This window comes from Prionailurus viverrinus, chromosome C1 (assembly GCF_022837055.1).
Source record: "Prionailurus viverrinus isolate Anna chromosome C1, UM_Priviv_1.0, whole genome shotgun sequence".
In the NCBI taxonomy this organism is placed as follows: Eukaryota; Metazoa; Chordata; class Mammalia; order Carnivora; family Felidae; genus Prionailurus; species Prionailurus viverrinus.
The window spans coordinates 10,234,892-10,258,316 of record NC_062568.1 but is presented as its reverse complement, the minus strand read 5'-3'; the positions used below and the strand labels follow the sequence as shown (position 1 = coordinate 10,258,316).

General features: G+C 42.3%; 1 protein-coding gene across 5 annotated transcripts in view; it reads left to right on the top strand.

The window, feature by feature from the left end:
• Positions 1 to 23,425, top strand: part of MOGAT1 (monoacylglycerol O-acyltransferase 1) — a 68,368-nt gene that overhangs the window by 31,781 nt on the left and 13,162 nt on the right. For 3 of the 5 annotated variants that reach the window (XM_047873882.1, XM_047873885.1, XM_047873886.1), the window contains one exon: positions 1,115 to 6,328. The exons of 1 other annotated variant lie outside the window; for it this stretch is intronic. In XM_047873882.1, coding sequence (XP_047729838.1) covers positions 1,115 to 1,269 — 155 coding nt within the window. In that variant the 3' untranslated portion in view covers positions 1,270 to 6,328. Of the gene's footprint in view, positions 1 to 1,114; positions 6,329 to 23,425 lie in introns of those variants that run through there. One more of the 5 variants, XR_007155252.1, reaches the window with a different exon arrangement.

The window sequence follows — 23,425 nt, the reverse complement described above, 5'->3', positions numbered from 1 at the left end:
AGGTTAAAAAAATAATTAGTTCATTTTTAATTACAGGTGAAACAACTGCATTCTCATTGTAGAAAATTCCTTTCAAGTGAAAACTACCCCATCTCTACCTTCTTCCCAGTCTCTCTTTCTAGACTCTTTTAAAGTTTATTTTTATTTATTGTGAGAGAGAGAGAGAGAGAGAGAATACGAGAGAGAGAGAGAGAGAGAGAGAGAGAGAGAGAGAGAATACTAGAGAGGGAGAGAGAGAATCCCAAGCGGTGCTTGAACCCACAAACTGAATTCATGACCTGAGCCAAAAATCAAGAGTCAGACACTTAACCAACTGAGCCACCAGGCACCCCTCGATTTTTTAATACACTAAAGCTTATAATACACCTAGAAATGTAAATGTTTTTTCATAAATGGGATCATACTGTATTATTTTACAATTCTTTTCCCACTTCATACGTTTTAGACCTCAGTGTGTGTGTGTGCGCGTGTGTGTGTGTGCGTGTGCATACACATATAATTTCATTTTGTTTAAAGATTGCTGCCTAGGATTCTGTTGAGGGACTGTTCTGTGGCTTATTTAATAATTTTTCTACTGAGACTTCGGGTTGGTTTTGTTTTCTACTCTTAACAAACAGTGAGAGTCTTGTGATGATGGGTGTTTTCTAGTACAGATTCTTGGCTCTGAAGATATACATTCTTCAGATTTTTTAGGATGACATTAAAAAGAGAGTAAAGAGCGGATGCCTCATGACTCAAGACTTCACCATCGGTCACAATAGGGTCCTGTGGCCTGGCTGTCAGCTGTACCAGAGGGAGAATGCTAGTGACATACACACACAGCTATGTCCTCTTACTTCACAGCTGTGGTCAGCACAGTGGCTCATTTGACTCAGAGTCAAAGCCACCAGGGTACCTAACACTCCAGCAATCGCTGAGAAGGAAAGTTCTTTATTTGTCATCGAATAGGATGGTGTGACCACTGTAGGCAGCCAGTAAAATGAACAAGCGATTGGAGTGAGCACGCCTGACAGATTCTGATTGGCAGATCTTTCCAGAGCCATCCTTTAGAGGCAGCGGTTTGTGACGGAGTGGTTTTGGTCTCTCTTGTCTGATACGTTCTCTGTTTTTGTAGTTGGCCGTCCAATCCCCGTTCATCAGACTCTGCACCCAACCACGGAACAGATTGAGGAGTTACATCACACCTATATGGAGGAGCTAAAGAAATTATTTGAGGCGCACAAGAGGAAGTATGGTATTCCAGAGCACGAAACTCTCACTTTTAAATAACTGTACGCTTAGAAGGCACACCAGAGGATGCGAGAACATCCCATGGGAGAATACATATTTTAAATAAGGATGTTCTTCTTTGACTATGGAGTCCAATGTGCAACTGGAAAATATTATTTATGGTGACAGATGTTGGTGAGTGTCCATGGGCAATAAAAATACAGCAGGTGACCCACCAGGAGAAGGGTGGAGAAGACTATAACCCTTCTAATCATCCTCCTCGTTTAGGAAGGGCCAGTCATTTTGCAGGTGAAGAAAAGGTTTAGAATTATTCGTGTGCTCAAGAAAAAAATACGACAGCTTCAAAAAACAATTAGACCCTTTTACTAAACATCACAATAATTTAAGGTAGTGTTTTCACTAAGTATGACAGCTGTTGTTTACCACAGCTGGAGCAGTTAGGAGACCATGTGTGAAATAATTTTCCATACAGAGCTAGAGGAGATCTTTTTTTTTTTTTTTTCTGCTCGAACAGACCATTTTTGGGTGAATAATGTTGCTTTTCAGGCTTAGATAATTTGATCCCTTTAGGTCATGTCAACCAACCCGTTCTTATACAATAGTGCAGAATTTTTATGCGGTGGGTGAGAGCGTGTCTCTTCATTTCTATTCATGCTTGGAAACATTCATGCTTGTCGTTTGCTTCGAAGCATGTGCATTTGCGGTGGACAAGGAGGTCTTTTGGGACACATGCTTTACAGAACATTGAAATTCCGAAAGGTTTTCGTGGTCGTAGAAATGATCTGAATTTTCTTCCCAAATAGCCTCTTTGAGGAAGACCAGCTATGAAAGAAAGCGCCCTCTCTGGTTGTCGTGTGTCCAGTTACAACCGTCTGGTCCGGAAGAGAGGCAACCCTGTGCCTCCTGTTCACTGATACCTCCCTAGTGCCTGGGCCGGGCACAAAATAAGTACTTGTTTAGTGAATATATTTACGGATGAGCCCACAAAGGTGAAGAGTTTTTACAGCTGCACCGTAGGATGAACCTATTTTAAGAAAAGACCCAGTTTCAGAAGGAGAGAATGTGCGGGGTCTGATTGTCTCGTGCCAGTAACGGAAGAGACCGCAGGCTGGTTTATAAGATGCAAGTGAAAAGGAGGTTTCTGATCATTAGGCACTAAAAGTTAAGTAAAGGATTCGGTAAATAAATGAGAAGAATGTCTAGTTTCCAAATGATCTCCGTTGCTATATGTTGCTTCTTTACCCCTTGTGCTCTGGGTATTTGGGGGCAACTTTTTGGAGTTGTTCTAACTTACTAGTAATATATCTTCAGGCCTCTAATTTTTCAAACATGAAGCCTGGGCTGGAGCCTGGACTGAGGTCAGCATCAGCCAAACAAAATCATGCTGGGTAATGTCTTGACTAGGAAAGCATTTCACACAGGAAAAAATGAACATGCCTCTGGCTTCATACTGGTTGAACAATCCAGGAGTCCACTGACCCATGGCCTTGAACTTAGATCAATTTTTTGTCAAAGCAGGGAATAGGGCACAACCTATTTTTAACAGATGCACAAAACTCGACTATAAATCCTTTTTGGTATTACTCGACACCAACAAAGTATAAAAGGAGCACCATTTACAGAAAATGACACCCCAGCTGGTCATGGGTCGGTCTTTCAGAATGCCACGACGACTAGAGACCTTTATTATAAAGTCTGTGAATTTCATCCCTTTAGAGAAGTTCATTAAAGTCTCTGTGATTTCACAAAACTATGACTTTTAATCTCATACTTGGTCCTGGGAGGCCAAGCTGACCCTGACATCAGCTGGATCATCTAATAAAGCAAAGTTAAAGCCCATAGGTAGTGAAGCAAAGGCACTGAAAAATGAGCAAAGTTCCCCTCTGACGAATTTGCTAGAATTTTGCCATTTCAAAACCCTAGGCATCAGCAAACTTCCATTCTGGCGTCCGTAAAATCTTATTTTTAGATACATTTTAGGAGTTTTATCTCTTTCTTCCTTTCTTTCTTTCTTTCTTTCTTTCTTTCTTTCCTTCCTTCCTTCCTTCCTTCCTTCCTTCCTTCCTTCCTTCTTTCTCTAGAGGTCATAATCTAGCCAGAAGTCCGTTCATAAACCCAAAGCATAGTTGTAAGCCCCATATAGTCCTACAGATTGCAAGTGAAGGTTTGGACACGAACTTTTGCTACAGCACAATTGTGGGCTATATCTTGTACTCCCTAATATGGTTTGACACAGAGTGCCTCTATTTTAAAGATTCTCGTCTACTCTGCAACTGTACCTAATGTTTAAACAGCAAAGCAAAAAATAACAACAACAAAGATAACCCCAGGACCCAGTAAGAGAAACTGACCTAATTGCCTTGAGAAAATGTACGTTTGTGCTATTTGACTTAGACATTTCTTTGTCCTGTTTCTCTTGCACACTGGGCACCAGCTGAATCATTTGCTTTGTCTTACGGTTAGAACTGTTGAAATTATCTAGATCTGGTTAAGTCTGTTATGCTCACATTGAAGATTACAGCTCCAGTGCTTAGAAAGGCCAGCCAGTTTTGCTGTGTCCCAAGGGGAACCAGGACAAGGGAGGCTACATGATTTATGAAAACCCTTCACTAGAACCCTGGAAACAATCAAAGTATATATACTTCAGGGATGAAGGGTGAGCCTTTATTGTACGCATAGCATTTTTAAAAAATACTTTTTAACGTTTATTCATTTTTGAGAGACAGAAAGAGTGCAATCAGGGGAGGGGCAGAGAGAGAGGGAGACACAGAATGGGAAGCAGGCTCCAGGCTCCGAGCTGTCAGCACAGAGCCCCACGTGGGGCTTGAACTCAGGAACTGTGAGATCATGACCTGAGCTGAAGTCAGACGCTTACCCGACTGAGTTGCCCAGGTGCCCCATATGCATAGCGTTAAAAGCAGAAGCCCTGTTTTCAGTAGAAGGTACGCTTTGGTCACGGGAAATACAGGAAGATGTAACCTCACATCTCTTCCAAACTACCTCACCCACGATACAAATGGCCAAAGTACATGATAAATCTGAAAACAAGTTTGGGGTCTATTTACTCTGTCTCCTTTTCCTTTGACAGGAAACAGTATTGATGGGATTTGTTGATTGTTTTTGTTTTTGTTTTTTTCCCCAGTAGCCCAAGGATAAGCCAGTTCTTAAACTGTATTTGTATATATATTTTTTTAAGCTAAGCGATAAGATGTCTATTTCTGGGGCTGGGAGAGTTACCTCAAATAGAATTTGTGTATCTTATGAAAGGAAAAAAACAAGGCAACTTCTACATAGCCAATCACTCGGTCCAGTCTCTCTGGGCTGGCAAATACAGAAGCAGTTTTTTATATTTAAAAAAAACCAAGGGATTTGTCTAAAACCTTATATTTCAGTAATGTTCATTAATCCCTCCCAGACACCCATTGCTTAGTGCCTTAATACCGCATATGAAGGAGAAGGTCTGTCCCAAACCCTAGTTTACTCATGGAATGATGGGGTCCTCAGTAGCAGAGTCTGTGTCCTGTGAGTGTCGTGATCCTGGCACCCACAGAGCAGGCTGGCCACACTTTCTCGAATGCTTGTGGTGCCACCTATGTCATAGGAGCCAGGCTTTGGAGCTAGAAGGGGCTTTGCAGTCTGCGGGTTATTCCTTCTACAGATGAAGCAGCTGAACCCCAGTGGCTTCGTGCATGTTGGAACCATGTTCGTGTTACTCTTCTCTGGTGGAACGGGAGGTAGCACTCGTCCGTCATTGTTGATGAATAAACCCGTGCACCCTCTTGTAGAACAGAGGTGTCAAAACATAGAGTTGGGATGAAAAATACTCGTAAAGCAAGGGATTTAGCCACTCCGAAGCGAGCTCTGTCTTATTGGGACCTAGAGCATGTTTCTTTTGTGAGACCGGCACACCGCATTGTTGATTTTTCCCTTTCTGCGAGAGCTATTTTGGTGATGTGCTCTGGGTGACATCCAAGTTTTCAACGACAAGCTGAGCCACAAGAGCCTTCGGTAGTGAGCAGCAGGCTAAGGCAAGGGGCTTTATGCCCAGGATGAGTGACAGACCCCACGAAGGATCCTCTCTCTTGGTCATGTTGTGACCGTTAAGACAGGTCGGAGCAGAAGTGGAAGAGGACTGTGGTCACCTCAGTGACAGCCTCAGAGCCCCAAGCCCGTTCTGGCTGTGGCTTCATCCAGCTGGGTTGTTAGAGCTGCCTTTTTTCTTTCTTTCTTTCTTTCTTTTTCTTTCTTTCTTTCTTTCTTTCTTTCTTTCTTTCTTTCTTTCTTCTTTCCTTCTTTCTTTCTTTCTTTCTTTCTTTCTTTCTTTCTTTCTTTCTTTCTTTTAAGGCTCTTAGATTCTGATTAAGAATTTTCTTAGGCCCTCTTGAGAATAAAGATAAATCTGACCGTCTTGTATTCCCAAGGGCTGTACAATTCTCCCCCTGTCTATTTCTAGACCAACGTGGAGCTTCCTGGTCGGGTTCCATCTGTCCAGTCTGGGGAATGGTCACGTGGAAACAACCAGCAAACACAACTGTGCTATTCTTTTTTACCTTCCAGACTTCGATTTCAAATAACCCTTTAGCCCCTGGGTCTCCACTAACTGGCGGGGTGACCTGGGCCCCTTCCTTCCTGTTAGGAGTGAATGATCTCCAAGGCTCCCTCTGGCTCTGTCTCTATGGTGGGTGTCTGCCTGTTCTGTCATGGTAATGACATCTGGTGGGAGGTGCAGACTTATCTGTAGACTTCTTTTTCCTCTGCCATCGTCACTCTGGACATGCAGAGAGTTCAAATGACGGTCTCCTTTCGTAGTATACGTAAAACATAAATTGCTACGGAAGTTTCTCCAGCATCACAGTGACCTTCAGTCATGGTGTTTCCACAAAACAGTTGAGTTCTCTAAATAAAAATCGGAGACATTTTTCTAAGAGATTTCCTCCTTTACACACTTCAAAACTGTGAAATAACAGTTTATTCCGTGTTAAAATCTTTATAGGAGATGGTGGGCTTTTAGATTTTCTACACCGTACGTGTTTGCTGTGTGCTTTTTAAAAGCTCTTGGTTGATAAAGTTGTGACCAATAAATGTGTTTTATGCCCAAGTTGTAAATGTGTGGGTGTGGTGTTTTATCTGAGTAGAATGGATTCTCTTTCTACGCCTTGCCAACGCTGAATTCACTTGGACTTGAGGACGGATACAGGCAAGGGAACTGCAGCAGAATCGTGAGCATTGCAGATTCTCATACTGAAGAGCCCGGCCTTTTAGATGCCCTGCATGAGAGACAAGACAAAACAGAAGGCAGGGGCAGAGCTGAACGAAAAGCACAGATGTGCCGGATGAAATAAGAGCAGAGAACAGGAAGAGGAAACAAGACAGGAAGCTGCCGTGGTCAAAATAAGAGTGAAACGTGTTAGTTACAGAAATGTTCAAAAACTCGTAGAAAAATTGGTAGATTCCAAATCAAAGGAATCATTGCTATGGGTACGGGGTTTCTTTTTGGGTGATGAAATGTTTTAAAATTCGACTATGGTGATGGCCACACAACTCTGCAGATACACTAAAAACTCCTACACGCCTCTCTTCAAGTGGGTGGATTTTACGATATGTGAGTTATACCTCAATAAAGCTCTTTTATACACTCGAGTCGGTCATCCGCTTGGCAAAATAAGGGAAGAAGCAAAAAACTAAATTCCTTTTTTTGTGTGTGTCAGCAGTAAAATCGCCTCCCTTTGATGTCAGCATTTTGGATGACAGAGTTTTCGCCTTGATTTTTGAGACCTGGTGGTGTGTCCGGTGTTATCAAAACAGGTGTTTTCAATACTCTTAAAATATTTTATCGGATAAAGAACATGCTGGTTTATTATTGTGTAAAAACACTGCTTGACTTTAACTTTTCCCAGTATTTTATTAATACTGTGGCTAATAATAAATACTGTCATATAAAACCCATCAACATTTATTGACCACCTACAATGTACCAGATACAGAGCTAGGAGAGTTTATGTACATTAGGACATTTAACTCTTAAAATAGCCGTGTGAGATCAGTACTATTTTTATCCCATAAAAAAATTGGGGTTAAGAGGGGCTAAGAACTTTGCTTGAGGAACCCTCATGTTGGGGGTGGAGCTCAGATAGGATGCCGGGTCCTCTGGCCAGAGCCCATGCTTTGGATGTAGGGCTCAGGAGCCCTGGGGCGTCCACCATCCCCATCACTAACTTGTGTGACTTTGGGTAAGTGACCTTATACTCTTCACCTATGGAATGAAAAGGTGGGACATGATTACTAAGATTCTTGGTGGGTCCCTCTACCGGCGATTCTTTTTGCAAGCCGTCTACATTTCTGAATGCCGCGCCCCCACACCCCCACCACAATCCACCCACACATAGACCCAATAGACACAGGGGCCATTCTCAGCACTGAAACAGTCGTGAGCACCAATTGTGAGATGGCAAAATGTTGTGGCCGCCATTAGCAGGGCAGAGTAAGAAAGTTTCATTAAGTGGACCAATATTTGTGGTCCAAGTTAAACATTAAAATGTTATATTAAGAACACCTATTTAGCTGAAAGGCTTGATTTTTTTCTTTTTTTTTTTTTTTGGTAGCTGTGACTGCATGGGGCACTAGTTGGGGGAAAGGTCGTTTCTCCCAACCATGTATTTTTTTAGGTTCATTTTATTTCTCACATGTGTATATGTATATGTGTGTTTGCAGGCACCTTTTAAAATTTTTCGTCATGAAATTGCCACGTGTTCCAAATTTAAGAAGAAATGTCTCCGGTTTGATGTCTCCTTCCCTGCCTTCTCCAGTCCATCAGCAACATCTTTAAAAACTCTAGAGAGAAAGGCAATTTGATCTTTAGTTTGGCCTGGCATTGACATTTTGTGTGTGATGCTAAAATAATGGGAGGCTGTCATCTATCTTATATTGGTTGACTCTATAAGAGTGGGATCATATGATTTGTCATCTCAAATTCACTTAATTTTAAAATAACATTGAATTCCTAAACATAGAATGTTAAGTCATATTAAATAATTTTAGTGGGATTTGCAGAAGGGTTTATATATTACGTACATAAATAGAGACATTGATGGGGAGATACATAGTCATTACTGTTATTGAAATAATACCCAAATCAAGGGAGATTGAAATCACAGGGAATAAAAGCAAATGTGATTCATTTGGGAACTGGCTATACTTTTACGGACGAGTTTGGTTTATATTTTGAATAGTAGGTAGGTGATTGAACTCAGTGCCATCATTATGACAAATAAACGCAGGAGACGGGACACACGTTTCTGTAGCAAGCCGCCTACCGTGTCAAACTGAGACACGAGCATAGCCAGGCCTTCAAAGCAGTTCCAAAGGAAGCAGAGGGCAAAGTTAAATTGCAAGAAGCAACTAAGGACCTCTTGCTGTCTGTCAGAGGTAAGGTCAAGGACAACAGTAGTAGGGAAACGTTGAAAAGGAAGGGAGGACGCTGGGAGGAGGAACAGCCCCAGGGAAGAGACAGACGTCTTACCATCATGCGCTTCCCGTTAAGGGAACGTTCACATTCTACTCCACGGGATGTCCCTGTCCCAGAGGGTCTTCTTCTCAGTAACAGATGACAGGAACGCATCTGGTGCTGCCGAAGAGAGGTGTTATCTCGGAAATGGTATTCCTTGGGAGGAAGGTCACGTCCCCTCGTTGGCCCCTGGCTGGTGATGTGAAGGACTGATTCCTGCGTGAACAGCCCACACGTTCTTAGCCCTACCTGGCCACTATGATTAGGACCTTTGCTATTGCCTGATTACTGTCATGACTCCACTCTGACCTAGTCAGCTAGACAGTTGCAGATCTTAGCTGAAAATCATGGGAGACCCTGAAAGCCCTCTCTGTCCCCATCGCTGTGCCAAGTTGACAGATGATACGATAGCAATGACTCCAAAGATCAAATAGGCAAATGAAAACAGAATGGTAAAGTCGCGTTTGTTCAAATCTCCACAGGCATTGGGATCTTTACAACTGTCTGTTTCCACTATTACTGTTGAGAGTTCCGTGAACCAAACCATCAGGATGATTTGGCCACAGAGCTGAGTTTAGATGTTTAGATGACAGAGTCTATGCAAAGCAGCGTGCCCTACTGGTCAATTGTGGCCAGAGAAAATGCTTTTCATAAGGAACTGTTGACATTGAACTTTTGAATCGCTCTGAAGCTGTTACCACATCCTTTTGGCCTGGCTCTACTGCAGGGTTTATTTCCTTTTCCACATCTTGATAGGCTTAGAAACCGCCCCGGGGCCATTATTTCAAAGGAGAAATTTCTCTTCCATCCTGCCCGTGATTTCGCTTTGCTCTGGGCTCTAGTTTTTGTGAAGCCGGGATGCAGTGGCTTCAGTCTGATCCTCTATCTGGGGTATGTAATGTGTTTTCTGCTAATTCACAGAGTTCCATCAGGGATAGTCTCTGCCAGGATTATTTGGCAAGAGTCCACTGAAGAATTACTTTCAGCTTTGTTTGTGGTTACTAGATTCCATTGGAATTTCCTGCATTTCCCAGCGATTCAAAGATTCTCATGGAGGGGTGGAGGCTGGGGCTGCAAGGTGTGTTTCTGCCAGTAAATGCAAGAAGCCCGGGTGCTGCGTGGAGGTAGAGGTTCAGGGCCCGGTTCTTCTGAACATCTTCCCAGTTAATTGGACGATCTTGACCAAGCACTGACTTGGTGAAAAGCACCAAGGCGCGGGACCCGTGTGCTCCCCTCTCTGGGCCCATAATTAGAGAGCTATCTCATTGGAGAGAGAGGGAAGCAAGTGTCTCCAGAGCAGCACCAGTCCGGAGCTTTGGCCCCGGACTTGCCTGGCTTTAGCAGTGAAAGCTCCCGTCCTCGGAAGCCCCCCTCAGTCACAGGCAAAGTGGGACACCGTGGGCGGGAAGGCAGAATACTTCATGGCCCTGGTGTTGAGGGCACAGCTAGCCGTTCTGTCCACCTTTGGGAGGGACAACAGGGAGGCATTTTATTTAAAAAATGCTCCAGGGCCACCTGGGGCTCAGTCAGTTAAGCGTCTGACTTCGACTCGGGTCGTGATCTCATGGTTCGTGAGTTCGAGCCTCACATCGGGCTCTCTGCTGTCAGTACAGAGCCTGCTTTGGATCCTTTGTCCCCGCTCTCTCTCTCTGCCCTTCCCCCACTCTCTCTTTCTCTCTCAAAAATAAACATTTAAAAAAATGTTTTAAATGCTTCAGAGATTAGCTTTTAAACTAATTTTTGGAAAATGAATCTCCAATTTAGCTGTGTATCCTATGATACTCTGAAATTTCTCAGTCTCTGTATGTTCAATGTGAATGATGGTCTTAAAGGTTCTGGAAGGTCTCCGTACCTTTGAGTGGGATTTTGTTGTGAGTTCTTCTTAATGCACTGTCTTGTTTGAGTGGCCTCAAAACTAACGACAGTGAATATTCCCGAAGAGCCTGGGTCCTGTGGAGAGTGTTATGTGTATATGTGACTGTGACTGTCTTTTCTGGGCTTCAGTTTCTCTTTCTTCAAGGAGAAATTATTTTCTTCTATAATTGATTTCTAAAATACTTTTAATGAAGGGGTGCTTAGAGACTGGAACTTTTGGAACTGAAGTTATACTTAGAAATCTGAAATGTTATAAGGGAAGGGAAGCAAAAATAATATAAAAACAGGGAGGGGAACAAAACAGAAGAGACTCTTCAATTTAGAGAACAAACAGAGGGTTGCTGGAGGGGTTGTGAGAGGGGGGGATGGGCTAAATGGGGAAGGGGCGTTAAGGAATCTACTCCTGAAATCATTGTTGCACTATATGCTAACTAACTTTGATGTAAATTAGTAAATAAAGGGGCGCCTGGGTGGCGCAGTCGGTTAAGCGTCCGACTTCGGCCAGGTCACGATCTCGCGGTCCGGGAGTTCGAGCCCCGCGTCGGGCTCTGGGCTGATGGCTCAGAGCCTGGAGCCTGTTTCCGATTCTGTGTCTCCCTCTCTCTCTGCCCCTCCCCTGTTCATGCTCTGTCTCTCTCTGTCCCAAAAATAAATAAAAAACGTTGAAAAAAAAAATTAAAAAAAAAATCAGTAAATAAATAATTTAAAAAAAAGAAATCTGAAATGTCAGGAAATACCCTAAACTTTACATAAACTTTACTGTAGGTTTTTTTTTTTTTACTTTTCATCATTCTTTATTTTTTTTCAATATATGAAGTTTATTGTCAAATTGGTTTCCATTTTACTGTAGGTTTTTACTTTGTTTTTTCTGCCCTTTACTTGTTAAATATATGTTTTATATATAAACAATAACGTAATAATTAACATAATACTTATATTAGTATAAATATATAAACATAGCTATATAAATAATATAATTATTAATAACTATATATATATTCAAATCTTATTTTTTATGCCTTATTCCCAAAAGAACCATATGTGGAATAGCTCTCTGAGAGATTTGAGACTCTTAATTGTCACATGAAACTTAATAAAAATGAGAACTGAATGTAAGAATATAAAATTTTGAGTATTCACTTACAATAATAAAATTATCTCTCCTACACAGAAGTTCCACCGAGTGGTAGAAACTAGCAATCGTTGATACTTTCACATCTTTGCCACCGTTAAATGAGCACATTGAATCTTAAGACACAGGTTTTAAACTTGTTTTTTTACCCTCCCCACCCCAAGACCCTTGGCAGGTTTAACTTAGACTGAAGTTGAACTCCCCTCAATTGGAGTCTGGGGTTACATGACCACGATCAAATTGCTAAAGAAAACAGAAAGTTTCCCATGACAAGCATCTAACTTATTCTTTCCACAGTGACCATTCTTGAGACTAGGTTTAGAAAACCTCGAGACTGCTTGAAATCAATTCCTACTCCAGAGACTCGAGAAAGCCTTAGCTCGTCCACCAATATAGCCAATAATATAGCAAATAGAAATGTCAACCTCATGCTTGTTTTATTGTGGAGGCAAAAAACATCACACCTCCAGATACCACAGGCATGTTTAGGGCAGGAAGAAGAAGAAAGGTGTCCATTTTCTTCCTTTACTTTGCTAGAAATCTTGCTGTCTTTCCCAGGATCCCTCTTGCAAACCTTACTTGACATCTCATTGGTCGAAACTGGGTCCCATGGGTCACCCCCAGGTACAGATATGGCTGGGAAAATGACTATTGACTTCCCATTCTCTCCAGCATTGTCTCTCAGTGGACTTTTTCGGGAAAGATTAGGATAGTAAATAGCTTAGTCAATAACTACTCAACTCCGTCGCGGTTGTGCAAAAGTAGCCGTAGATAATTATAAATGAGTGAATGTGGCAGTGCTCCGATGAAACTTTATTATGGACGTGGAGTTTCAAATTTCGTGTACTTTTCATGAAACCTTCTTTTGATCTTTCTTGAGCCATTCGAAGGTGTGAAAATCATTTTTAGTTCGCAGGCTATATAAAAACAGGAGGCCGACCTGACTTGATTTGCGGACCCCAGGGGAGGGTGAGAACAGTTTGTGGGGGACACCGTATAGCTGCTGCAAATAGGCTCCGTACCTTGAATATAGAATATAGGAAAGTGATGACAAGCTCAACCTATCAAGCCTACCTTAATTTTCCTGATGTCAGCAAGCAAATTCTGCTTCCGAATCATGGTCTTTGTCATGAACACATTAAAGTCTACCAGATGCCTTTAACTCAGAAAGTCTGTATCGCTGATATTCTAGGTCAGGAGATCTTTATATATGTTTACATATTTTGTTTTAAATTGCCCTATAGTGACTGCAAAACTGGATCAGACCTACAGAGAAAACTCTAGAACGCAGTGTAGAACTGGAACCAGATAATTATTAACACTGTAGCCCAGACATTTGCATAATTGCTCAAAGGTCTGTTTGTATGAGCTTCATGAAAATTCAGAAATAATGCTACCCTAGATAGTGGTTAAAACACAAGAATGGTATATTAGATATGTTGATCTAATGATTATTCTTTTTGAAACTATTTATAACATGTTACCTGTTCGTTCCCTTAGAAACTCTCTGTCCTCTTTTGAACTTTACAGCTAATTTTATAATAGTGTTGTGTGTATGTATTTGTATGTAAGTATAAAAGTATTATATATGTACATATGTAGACATATATACATATGATATAACCTAGGCATGATATGTTATATATACTACATGTAATATATGCATATAATTATACATATATAATATGTACATACATATACATAATAAGCAGCACTCTCTCCCTCCCTCATAAAAGAAATTTGAGTCACATAGCTGAAGGGTCTAGGGATTCAGGCGTGGATCCAGATGCTCACGTGATATCATCAGAACTCAGTCTGTCTCCATCTATCTTCTCTCCCTTGTGTTGACTTCTCTGTCAGACTCCCTTCATGGTCATAAGACAGGCACCAACAACAGCAGGCACACATCCTACAAGATCAGCACTCCCAAAGGAGAAAGAACTCTTTTTCCTAGAACTGGGTCTCAGTTGAACTGATTTGGCTCATGTGTCCATCCCTGAACGCATCATTGTGGTCAAGGGTGGGGGGGATATACTGACTTGCCTGGGCTCTGTGGTTGAGTGTCCCTTCCCTAGAGATGGGGACATTGTGGGGCTGGCTGGATTTCTAAACCACGTGGACAGGGAATAAAGGAAAGTGGGTCCCCAAAGGAAATCAGGGTGAATAGATTCTGGAAAGGCAAAAATAAGGGTCCACTATGGTGACATTAACATTTGATATTTAGGGGTGCCTTGGTGGTTCAGTCGCTTGAGCGTCCGACTTAGGCTCAGGTCATGATCTCATGGTTCATGAGTTCGAGCCCTGTGTTGGGCTCACTGATGTCAGCACGGAGCCCACTTGGATCCTCTGTCCCGCTCTCTCTCTTCCTGCCCCACCCCCCTCACGCTCTCTCTGTCTCTCTCTCAGAAATAAATAAACATTAAACAATTTTTTGACTTTTAACAAAGGAATTGGGAAGAGAATACGGAGACTTCCAGAAAATGAATGAGGAATGGGAAAAACCATAGGAATGTGAGGAAAATGTTTTATAGGAAACTGGGCGCGGTCAGTGGTTCATCATCTTGGCAATGTATCAGAGAAATCTAGGTAGTTAAAAAACAAACAAAAGATTTCTGTAACTTACCCCAGACTGACCGAAGCAGAATCTGGGAAGGTGGGGTCCGGGACTCTGTATCTTTTTAAATCTCCACAGGCAATAGATGTGCAGCTTATTCATAGACTTGTTTCGGGCACTACTGAATAGGGTCGTAGAGTATGGGCTAAGCTGCTGTAACAGAGAGACCGCATACTACAGACGCCTGAAGACATTAATCTCTTTCTCATGTAATAGCTTGAAGGTGAACAGTCCAGGATGGTGGGTGGGTTTATTCAAAAACAAAGTTCCGGGGTGCCTGGGTGGCTCAGTCAGTTAAGCGACCAACTCTTGGTTTCAGCTCAGGTCATGATCTCATGGTTTCGTGAGTTCGAGCCCCGAATGGGCTCCGAGCTGGCAGCACGGAGCCTGCTTGGGATTCTCTCTCTCCCTCTCTCCCTGCCCCTCCCCTACTCATGCTGTTTCTGTCTCTCTCAAAATAAATAAATAAACTTAATTTAAAAAAATTAAAAAAAAAAACCAACAAAGTGCCTTCCATTTGTTTCTCCACCGTCCCCTCGGGTGTTGTCCTTGTCTGTACAGTTGACACTGGCTGCCACCCCGTTCACATTCTAGCCCACGGGGAAAACAGAGAGAGGGCGGAGAAGTGCCAGGTTGTCAAGGCCAAGGTTCAGAAGTGCACACATCACTGCCACTTTCATGATATTGGTCTGAACTTAGTCCACATCGCACAGCAAGAGCAAGGGAAGCTGGAAAGTATAGTTTTTCTCTTGCTTGAGATATAAATATGTATTTTTTTTCTTGTTTTCAAAAACAGACCCTCACATATATACATAAGTAGACAGGTGGATGTCTGCCCAGCTAAAATTGGACCCCTAAAAATTAAACATTTATTACTTTCAGTTAAACGTGACAAATTGAATGGCATGAGTCTTTATTGTTTTTCATGAAACTCCTCAAGTGAAAATAAAAATGGTAAAAAAAAAAAAATGTCAAAGAGAGCAGGGGAGGGGTAAGAGGAGAAAGTGATGTCAAAATTATTTCGCAAGATGGAAAACAGATGGGCAAGTGGTAAGTGACTCGCCAGAACAGAAAAGGCAGAAACTTAATGCCAGAGAGAGTCGGGGGGAAGAGTCCTGTAAAAAGCAGGCGATTCCCATTGCAGGATCTCTGGAAGGCCAACCCATTGAGGGCACCAACTATTTGAAGTTGGGTGTGGAGGGGATCAAAACCAAAGAGGATCGTCACAAATCTCCTTAAGGAGAAGACTCACAGATTCCCTACCCTAAAGCCAGCAGCTCTTGCCCCTACCCGAGCAGAGCACAAGAGTTTTGCTCTTGGAAATTCTAGAGAAATTCTACACTCTGGGAATACCAGGCTCAGTAGAGAGAGATGGGTGGTGAGGTGCCTTTAAAGCTGATTGAGAGTCTCCATTTTGAATGGTAATTCCCATCCCCCTCTTCCCACACTAGGTTCCCACTATCCTCAGCACCAACTTCCTATCATCCCAATAGGAGAATAGATAATTCCTCTGTGGGGAAACCCACGAACCCAAGAGAGAGGACCCACAGATTCCAATTTATGTGGGTCTCCATCTGCCACAATCTACTGAAGTCCACCAACTATAAATAAATAAACTATTTACACAGGGCTGCTGGTCAGCATTTTGGTGTCCGTAAGGAAAATTCAAGAATCATCAGACATTTCAAGAATGCCTTCAATGGGAAATAGAACAAATAAGGAACATGAGAGAGAGGGAAACTTCAGAAAATTTACCTTTAGAGAGACAAGAGAAGAGTTTACAACAATAAAACAAGAACAGAACACTACATAAAGAAGCACATTTTAGAATGGAGAAAGTGACATAACTATAGAGAATAATGGGGGGAGGGGAGGACAAAAATAGGTGTGGGAATGTAAGAGGGAGCCAAATCCTCATACTGCTTAGAAGAGAGCCAGCAGATGAAGTCTCATTTTTAAAAAGCCAAGAAATAGCAATTTAAGCATGTAATTTAGAATGTAGGTATAAACAGGGGCCCCTGGGTGGCTCCGTTGGTTAAGTGTCTGACTTCTGTTCAGGTCACGATCTCATGGTTCATGGGTTTGAGCCCTGGATCAGGTTCTCTGCTGTCAGCTCAGAGCCCACTTTGGAACCTCTGTCTCCCTCTCTCTCTGCCCCTTGCATGCTATCTCTCTCTCAAAAATAAATAAACATTAAAAAAAGAAAGAATGTAGATATACATACATAAAGGAGGGGCACTTGGGTGTCTCAGTTGGTTAAGCATCCGACTTTTGATCTCAGCTTAGGTCTTGATCTCAGGGTCATGAGTTGAAGCCCCGTGTTGGGCTCCATGCTGGGCATGAAGCCTACTTAAAAAAAAAAATACATAAAGGAAAGGGCAAGTGAGTTGAAAATTATCAACTCTGGAAGTGGGGAGGGGAGGCAGGGGCTGCTGCTTTTCATTATAAGCCAATACTTGGCTTGCTGATTTGATTTGCTAATCCATGCATATAGCAGAAAAATACATTCTCAGACTTTTATTAGTTTTCATATCATTCTAAAATATTTCTCATATACCTTAATTAAGAATGTTATTACTTCATATTGTCGAGACTACTTCTTCGCAAGAGGTGCACAAGATGTGTAAGAAGACTCTACGTGAAGTAATTAGTGAGAAGAGATATAGACGGACCAGGGGGAAGAGGCAGTTTATGAGGGAACTCACAGACTTAAGACATGAAGGCATTTGGAAGAGTCCAGAAACTTTCAGGAGGGAAAGTGAGAACTTCTATTTTAAGAAATCTGAGCAAACCATTATAGACCAAGCTGCCAAATATCTACAGAGAGTTGGCAGATGTTGTAGAACGCACAGATGCTCTGTTTTTAAAAATAATTTTGTTCGTATGTTTTAATAACCGGAAGTCATTTTGTTTGGATGATATTGGGAAATGAAGGCTTGTATTTCCCTTTAAGTTCTCACCAGAAGTGCTTTGCAGAGCAGTAAGTCAGACACTACAAATTGGCTTCTCAAAACCCCGCCTCCCTGACTGGCATCCCACTCAACAGGTCAGATACTTGCTTTCTCAATCTTACTCTAAGCTAAGAGTGCCCACGTGTTCCAGTTGTGGCCAATGAAATATGAGGGAGTTTGGTTAGGGGCTTCTGGGGAGTTCTTTTCTTCCTGATAAGGAGTTGGTGCACTGAGGGAGATTCTGCATGATACCTTTGGACGATGTGACGATGTCATTTTGGAGCTCTCTGTGGCCATCTTGAAACCACAAGGGCAAGGCCAAAGGAATCTCCCAAGACACCAATCCAAAGCTCTGGCATCAACAAATGTTAAACCAACAGCAGTAACTGTCTAACTCAAGTCTTCCTGTTATGCAAGCACAAAAAAGCCAAGGTGCATTTGTTATGCAAGAACGAAAAAGCCAAGTTTTCTGTTTTGTGCCACCAAAAGCATTCCTATTTTCATCATGGGTCCAAAATATGTCATTGTATTGTTTTTATAAATAGTGTAATGTCCGTGATTAGGCAGTGTCCCCTGTAGTCATTGAGTGAAAGAAGGTAAAATGATTTACTCACATCAATATGATCATTCCATTCCATTTGTACACTTGTATGAAAGTTTAAACAGCTTCTCAAGACATGTGCCTTGACATACAGATACTGTAGGTGTGACGACATATTGACCCCCTCATCCCTGGGGGTTGCTTGGAGAGGCCTGGGGTGGTAGGAGAGGCTAGTACTATGAGGGTCCCTGGGGCAGCGAGAACTCCTTCTAGGCTGCCTTATCCATTTACCCTCAATGCACTTGTCAAATATAATCCTTAACCCTGAGTGCCATCGAGTGTAATGGGTCAGGAAACCATACTCTACAACTTGTGCGTAGCACTTGTGTGTCCTGTCTCTCTTGGTCTTTGCAGGAGTGTTGTGCAGTTATTCTTAATCTCGTCCTCCAAAAGTAGAAGTTGAGTCCTTCCATAACTTCGACACTTTAGGATTTAAAAAAGTCAGACATTGTACCACTACACAAAGAACTGTACCCTACACAATTTGATTTTTAAATTTTAATCACCCATGCTGGGTTGAGCCATTTTCACCTTTATCTGTTGGTTCCCGTGACAGATGATCAGGAAGCGTTTGCTGAGTACCTCCCATGTACATAAAGGCCTCAAAGAGGACCACGTTGACTGAAATTCCCTGAAAAACAAGCCAACAATAGGCAAAGATGAGAAAAGGGTTAAGCCTATTAGGTTTGCCTCTCAATTCTTACCACATTGGACCTGTCCACAGGGCGTGATATTCTGTTGGTTTCCGTGGATAAAAGTTGCTTTAAACAGTGAAAGAGAGTAAAGTACAGAGGTGATGTATGGCCAGAAAGATGTGATACTCCCCTCCAGGTCTTTTAGCATTGGCCCCCCCAAAGGACTATCATTATACGGGAAATAAAGTTTACTTGTTGACTTCAGTCCCAATTAAAAAAAAAAAAAAAGATAGTAGAGTGTTCCAATTCCCACAGCCATTTGGTAGCTGAGTCAGAATTTGGAACTAGGTCTCCACTCACTCTATGCTGCAGAGAGGAGGCATACTTATCCCCAGGTCTCCAATCTTATTTTATACTTCCCTCCAGAACTACCAGACAATAATGAACTTTGACTGCTGAGACGGGGTGGTGGGAGGAGGGAGCATGTAAAGTGGGGTGATGTGTTGGAAGGATGGCTTGGCAACCACAGAACTGAAAGCTCAGAGAATGAGGGTGGTGCAGCCGACTCAAATCTCTTTATCTGTGGTCTGTGGAGATGTGACGAGATTGGAGAAGCCAGAACAGAAGACAGGGGCCACATTGTTCTGCTGGACTGAGGCCTCATGTCCTTCCTTGCCATTTGTTTCTTTGGCCTCCTGAACTCCAGGAGATGGCATTGTCCTTGTTCCCTGTGCCAGCCGCTTATGTGGAGAAAGAGGGGAAGAGTCTGTGTGGGAGCAGGCTGGGCTCCGTCCAAGCCTGTGTGGCATTTCTGTTTGTGTCTTTAACTGCTGGGGCTGTTTAAGTATTTCAGCGCTGGGGGGCCACTGCTGGTCAGACGTTTTATTTCCGCTTGTGAACCAAGATGGTGGGGCTCTGATAGGGAATTAGAGGTGTGCCGGGGGATTAGAAGGCCAGTCCAAGCTTCTCTTTATACACGTGAGAAAAATGAAGCCCTAAGGGGCCAAATGAATTTCCCCAAATCTCTAAACTACTTAATGACAGAGGCCAGAAATTCTCCCTGCTTGGGAGACTGCTACGTCCTGGGTCTGTGCCCCTGGCCAGCTTGACTTCTCCAAGCTGCAGTTTTCACATCTCTAGATATTATAAAAGAATATTTTCTATAGGTACAGGAGATGTAGGTAAGATCATGCATATAAAGAGCATACTGGAGGGGACCTGGGTGTCTGTCGGTTAAATGTTTGCCTCTTGATTTTGGCTCAGGTCATGATCTCATGGTTTGTGAGGTGGAGCCCCCGTTGCTTACGATTCTCTCTCACCCTCTCTCTCTATGCCCCTCCCCTGCTAGCGCATGCTGGTTTTTTTTTCTCTCTTAGAAATAAACTTAAGGGGCACCTGAGTGGCTCAGTCGGTTAAGCATCAGACTTCAGCTCAGATCATGATCTCCCAGTTTACGAGTTCAAACCCTGCATTGGGCTCTGTGCTGACGGCTCAGAGCCTGGAGCCTGCTTTGGGTTCTGTCTCCCTCTCTCTGCCCCTCCCCTGCTCACACTCTGTCTCTCTGTCTCTCAAAAATAAAATAAACATTAGAACAAACAAACAAACAAAGGAGCGTGCTGGAAATGTTAGCTGTACATAAGTACTGCTTCCTAGCCTGTCTCTCTCCATTCAGTTCTGCACATCTTTACTGTGCTAATCTAACTGTGGGAATCACAATAAAAAGCATCCCATTTGTGGGGCACCTGGGTGGCTTAGTCGGTTAGCGTCCGACTTTGGCTCAGGTCATGAGTTCGAGTGGCTCAGGTCGTGGGTTCGAGTCCCGCGTCGGGCTGAAGAACCTGGAGCCTGCTTCGGATTCTGTGTCTCCCTCTCTCTCTGCCCCTCCTCCACTCATGCTCTGTCTCTCAAAAATAAGTAACATTTAAAAAAATTGTTTTTAAAAATCATCCCATTTGCCAAAACTCATGGAACTTTACACCTAAAAAGTGTGATGTTTGCTACATCTAAATTATAACTTAATAAACTGAAGGGTTTTTTTTAAGGCATTTATTCCATTTCAAGCTATCAAGTCTCATTAAACTCATATAACACTGCCGTTTGAAAAGCCCCTACACAATTACAGCGGCCGACTTAAACTATGAAGCCTAAAGGTATCAATTTAGAGGGAACGGAATTTAAGTACTTTAATCTTACTCTACGTATAGACACAACTGAGGTCAACGTGGGTGCGGTTAGATATATTTGCCCTGAGGATTGGTGAAGTATTCTAAAAGTCTCAGCAGCCAGTTAAGAAAATGTGTCCCGTGGTGAGAGATCGTTTGTTTGGGTGATTTTAAGGAAACTGCTGATTTTCCTTTGCAGTTCATGTTTGTTAATAAATAGAAAACTTGTATTTGAAGGCTTGAACAATTTCCATGCACTCCAGAAGTTCTTCCTCTGAAGCTCTGTGAGGTCAGCATATATTTTCTTGCTTTTCTTTCTCCCAAGCAGACGTGACTTCACTCCTCTGGGACCTCATGACGTACGGTAGCCTCTAACGGTGTCACCAAGATCTACTCTACATCGTACTTCCTTGTGGTTCTGTCTTATTTCCTCGTTTGGGTTTTTAGCTTTTTGAGGTCAGGGCTATGTCTGAATAATACTGCATTCCTCATGGTGCCTGGGATAGTGCTGAATGAATGAAAAAAAATCAATCACTGTTGACTGCTAAGACAGAATTAAGAAGCAATACATTGTTTGAGAGATAACTGAATAAATGGGGAAAAATCAACAAACAAAATGGTGTTTCATTATTGTTAACTGGTAGAGGCAGAATTAAGAAGCAATATATTGTTTCAGAGGGAACTATAGGTCCTTGATTTAGTAAATAGACAATCTTCCATTAACATATCCATTATTTTTAAGTGAATGCTCTGACTGAACCTAGTATTAGGACATCGGGGCTGTAATCCCAGATCTGTGATTAGCCAACTGTGGGAACTTGGCCAAGTTACTTGAGCCTCTGAATATCAGTTTCCTCCTCCATACAATGAAGGGATTGAAGTCATTATTAGATCATTACCAAAGTGCCTTCCAGTTTTAGCGTCCACCAAGTGTGGGTCTCTCTGTGTCCATCTCAATGTCTTGGGCACAGTGGGCCCTCAGGAAATCCTGCGACAGAATTGAAGCAGTTCGTTAAGACGTTTGACGTTAGCATTGTTTATTTTGCAAACTCTTCATCAATAGGATAACCTGGATCTCAACAGTATACTTAATTTGGAGGCCTTATCACTTTTACATCTCTCAAACCTGTTCCACGAATTACGGTTTTGTTTTGTTTTTAGATAAAAGGGACATTTAGAGATTATTTTGGCCAAGGATTCTGAATCTGGGTCATCTTAAACCCAAGGGCGTTAAGGGCTTTATGTATCCCTAAATTGTAGCCCTTGGAATTTTTATTTTTTTCATCAAGTCTGTGTGAGAGCTGTACTCATGTGCATGCTAGCGTGCACACACACACACACACACACACACCTAGACTATAAAGCTCTAGAAGGAGAGCACCTCATTGTGTCTTGCTCACCAATGCATCCCAGTGTCCACAGAATGGGGCCTGGCATTCAGTAGTTGCTCAATAAACATTTGTTGACTGAATAAATGTGCAAGCCAAAAACAAGCGGATTATTTTGGAACCAATCGCAATTCAATATCCCAAAACTCAAACTCAAAATTCTTTCTTTTTAATTTTTATTTTTGATTTACTTATTTTTTTTTTTTTAGACAGAAAGAGAGCACGAGTGGGGAAGAGGGGGCAGATTGAGAGAATCTTAAGCAGACTTCATGCTCAGCTTGGAGCCCAGTGCGGGGTTCAATCCCACGACCCTGGGATCGTGACCTGAGCTGAAATCGGGAGATGGACACTCAACCAATGGCGCCCGTCAGGGCCCTCCCCCAATTCCAAAATTCTTGAAAAATATGTAATTTCTGAAGAATCCAACAAAAGAGAGTGGGATATATCCCAGATACATATTAAACTTCCTAAAAACCCTCTTTACCACTCCATCTCTCTCACATTTCATACAAGGCCAGGGGTCTTGAACTTCCTTTTCTCTTTCTTCCCCAAAGTCTGACCGGCTCCCTCATCTTCCTTATTTATTCTCTCCCCCTTCTACCTCCTGACCTTTCCTTTAAAAAAAAAATCTGAATATAATTCTCACACAATAAAATTCACTATTTTATTTTATTTTTTTTAATGTGTATTTATTTTGGAGAGACAGAGACAGAGTGCAAGCAGGGAAGTGTCCGAGAGAGGGGGAGACACAGAATCTGAAGCAGGCTCCAGGCTCTGAGCTGTCAGCACAGAGCCTGACGTGGGGCTCGAACCCACGAACCACGAGATCATGACCTGACCCAAAGTCGGATGGTTAACCGACTGAGCCACCGAGGTGCCCCAAAATTCACTATTTTAAAGGGTACAATTCCAGGGGGAGGGTTGTGTATTAACAAGCCTATACAATCATCTCCACTGATTCCAGAATATTTTCATCACTCCATAAAGAAACTAGAACCCACTAGCCGTCATTCCCCATTATCCCTTCCCTCGCCCCTGGCAACCACTAATCTTTTGACTCTCTCTGAATTTGTACCTTTTGGACATTCTACACAAATAGATTCATACGATATGTGGCCTTTTGTGTCTGGCTTCTTTCACTCAGCATAATGTCTTCAAGGTTCATACATATTGTAGTATAATGTATTGACCTCATTCATTTTTTATAGCTGAATAATATTCCATTGTATGGATTTACCACATTTTGTTTATCTATTCATGCGATGATGGCCGTTTGGGTTTTCCTCTTCTTGGTTATTACAAATGATGTTGCTGTGAATATTCATGCACAAGC